This window comes from Paramisgurnus dabryanus, chromosome 6 (assembly GCF_030506205.2).
Source record: "Paramisgurnus dabryanus chromosome 6, PD_genome_1.1, whole genome shotgun sequence".
NCBI classification, from domain to species: Eukaryota; Metazoa; Chordata; class Actinopteri; order Cypriniformes; family Cobitidae; genus Paramisgurnus; species Paramisgurnus dabryanus.
This window is the reverse complement of record NC_133342.1, coordinates 29,631,620-29,634,977: the sequence shown is the minus strand read 5'-3', so window position 1 is coordinate 29,634,977 and position 3,358 is coordinate 29,631,620. Positions and strand designations below refer to the sequence as shown.

At 42.4% G+C, this 3,358-nt stretch overlaps 1 protein-coding gene across 1 annotated transcript; it reads left to right on the top strand.

Annotated features, from left to right (window-relative positions):
• Window positions 1-231: 231 nt before the first annotated feature.
• On the top strand, window positions 232-3,149 carry LOC135764747 (uncharacterized). The gene has a single exon (XM_065275422.2). It carries the CDS (start codon window positions 570-572, stop codon window positions 2,406-2,408), a length of 1,839 nt encoding a protein of 612 aa, XP_065131494.1. The 5' UTR covers window positions 232-569; the 3' UTR covers window positions 2,409-3,149.
• The last annotated feature ends 209 nt before the right edge of the window (window positions 3,150-3,358 follow it).

Genomic DNA, 3,358 nt, shown 5'->3' with positions numbered 1-3,358 from the left:
TACAGAGGGTGATATGATCATGATACGGGTGTTTGTAAAACAGGGTCCATTCACACCCAGGTGGCATGGACCACATGAGATAAAAGCTATATGCAATAGCTGTGTGGCCATAAGTGTCAAGGGGAAGTTGAGATGGTACCACATGTCCCAGTGCAAAATCTTCAAAGGTTCCGCTAATCAATAATTATTTAACATTTTTCTCTGTTTCATCTCCTAGGGTGGCTGCAGCAATCCCATGGAGACCGGACGAGAGGAAAATTTCTGGACCCGCTTGCATCAAGCTGGGTCAAAGGGTTTCACTCACACACACACTGGAATGCGGGAGATGGGTATGGAAATACACAAAGAGGTCATCCACATTTTTCAGTACACTTTCAACCAGAAAACTAGTCACGTGGCCTCCCGGAGTAGTACCGGAACCAAATTGCGCATCAAAAATTTGCTGTAAAGTAGGCTCCGACCATCTCCCTATAGTAAACATTTCAGGTGACACACCGGCACCCACATTTTTCCACAACATAACAGCCTGGTATCAACTTAAAGCAGAGCCAGGAGCGAAAATTGGGAGCATGCGCACTCTCTATGAAAAAAACAACAATGGATTTGATCCTAAAATTTGTTATTCAACCAAAGATTTAGAGCCCGCAATATATAGGTGCACACACACTGAGACAATCAACAATACACATATGAGTTATACCGAATATAAATTCGATGTAACTTCATATGTACCTGATAACAATCAACCCGAAGCCTTTGTCTGGACTAGCCGGAGAGAAGGCATGTATTGCGTGGGAAAATGTGTCAACGACCCAGATAATTACACTGGGCCACAGAATTGCACATGGATAATGAATCATTGTTTTAATTTAACCACCTGTGGATATAGCAAACCAAAGAAATGTCCGAGACTATATCCTATTCCTCCTGGTGGACTGATAAAAGGGAATGTCAACAAGACATTATTTCATGATGTAAATCTAGTAATGACACATGTATCATACAATATTTCCAACATTTTATCTGCTTATGTTAATCACTGTGATAAAAATGACAAGACATATGCATGGCTACAGTCACGAATCGATGATTTAATTTCTGATTACAAAAACCGACTTGCCGTGCAAATCTCACCTGCACGCTCGAAACGAGACCTGCTCGGAAACATAGCGGGTCTCTTCGGCTCAATTAATTCCATTGCCAACAACTACAAAATAACCAAACAATCACAATACTCAACATGGTTGGCAAACCAGGTGGCCACTGGTTTTCAGCATATCACCAATAGCAATGAAAATATCATAAAAGCGGTTCGATCCGAAGCGCAGGCGCTTCTTGCGATCACCCACACATTATTCAATCAGACCCGTACCATCGAACGTGACTTAGCCTGTAGGACATATGCACAAGATCTATTCACTGCTGCTAGACAAGAAATCCTTGACCTTCGTCTGTACAAGACACCTAGGCATGTTTTGAATGACCTTATAGAGATCTTAGATCTACATCGGTGGTATGAATCAGAAAAAATGAAAAATGTAAGATATTCTGAATTACTATCCACCATAATGATGTTTACAGGAAATGAATGTAATGGATGTATTGGGTTTTTCGTCAGTTTTCCTTTAATACACCCAGATCAGGTTTTTCCAAATTCCACTACCATACGCTCTATGGGCGTGGTAGTGAAGGATCAGGTAATTAAATGGGATCACCTCACTGGATACATGACACAAAAGGGTACTGAGACCTTGTTTACCAGTCGCACATGTTGCCATGAAACGCACAATTATGTTATCTGTACATGTAACACTTTGCAACCTTTCTCCCCCAATGACACCAAACTTATAAACGTTCAGTCACTGCATGGTTACTATGATGTTATCCAGGTGTCACATTCACAGTGGTGCGTGGTCAGTGAGATGAACTCTTTTACCTACGGAGGACTGGCCTGCTCTGCTAATCACTCGTTTTGCTTGGAAGTAACAGAGGACTTTTCGATGGGTCAAGTCAACATTTTAGGAAGAGTGCCACTGGACACAGAGACTTCACCATGGTGGGATGACACTTTCTATGAACAAGGTACCCAAGCTGTGGTTGACACGATGGAGCTAACACAGAGACTGATCCTGCAAACTGAATACCACCTCAACCAAGCGCAGGTTGAGATCAACCTGGCACGAAAGACTGCACAACTGTTATCCAGCTCATCCACTCGGTCGGCACAGTACACATACACCTGGTGGGACTGGGTGTTCCGGGGGTGTGCCATTGGCAGTGCCCTGATCTTCACCTTCACTATGGTCCAGTGCTGCTATTTCAGACACCTCATCAGTTCTACACAGGAATCCACACACGCTGCCCTTGCCCTCAGCCCGCTGCAGATACCTGTGTTCCAAAGACTGTAAAAAAAAAAAAAAAAAAAAAAAAAAACTTTGCTTTGTCTGACCCCGCAGGTACCCTATTACAACTCACCCACGGGGCCAAGCGGGGAAATACTGTAAGAATTTTGATTGATTCTGACCAAAAGGTCAGCCCTTCCTGAGAACACAGCATGGATACCCGAGAGTGCAGTGTGTGTGTGCCCTGTAGGTGCCCGAGGCAGCAAGGACATCAAAAGATAACTTTTTGCAAAACAACAAGTTCTCCCCCAGGACCCACGGCAGGAGACCAAGACCCCCAAAACACTTCTCTCGAGAATCAGAACTTTGTCTTGAATACAGTAGACTCCCCGGAGAGCTACCCTTCATTGTCAAACATCACATCTCCATACAAATGGTTGATCTGCAGACAGATAGATACCCTTGATTGTCAAACATCATATCTCCATACAAATGGTAGACCTGCAAACAGATGTCTGACCCTTCTACCCCTCCTTTCATTGTTATTCATGTATCATTTCATTAAAAGGTTTCATCGCGACTGGTACACAGGTCTCATTCCCATATCAATAAAACAGGTTTAACAGAGTTACACCCTTATAGAGCTTACACCCCACTACAAATGTATCCAGGACGAGGTGCCTCCCACAGGTCTGTAAGAACCAATCAATGCAAACTTCCATTGGTAAATAATGAATACATAATGTTTATTCCGTCTGGGTATTTAAGGAGAGCTGACAAACATTTCAGGGAATCTGTATACAGATATCCCGCACGATCGCTGTGTGTAGTTTACATCTCCAGGTAACATTTTCAAGCCTTCTCATTTTTGTAACATTAAGGTTTTGTATGATTGATCAATGTATTATATTATTTGAATTGAAGCTTCGCTTTCACATTGTTGAATATTTTTATGTGATCGATCAATGTTTTATTTGTTTGGGTTGGCTTTGAACTATTTCATATGTCTTATGACT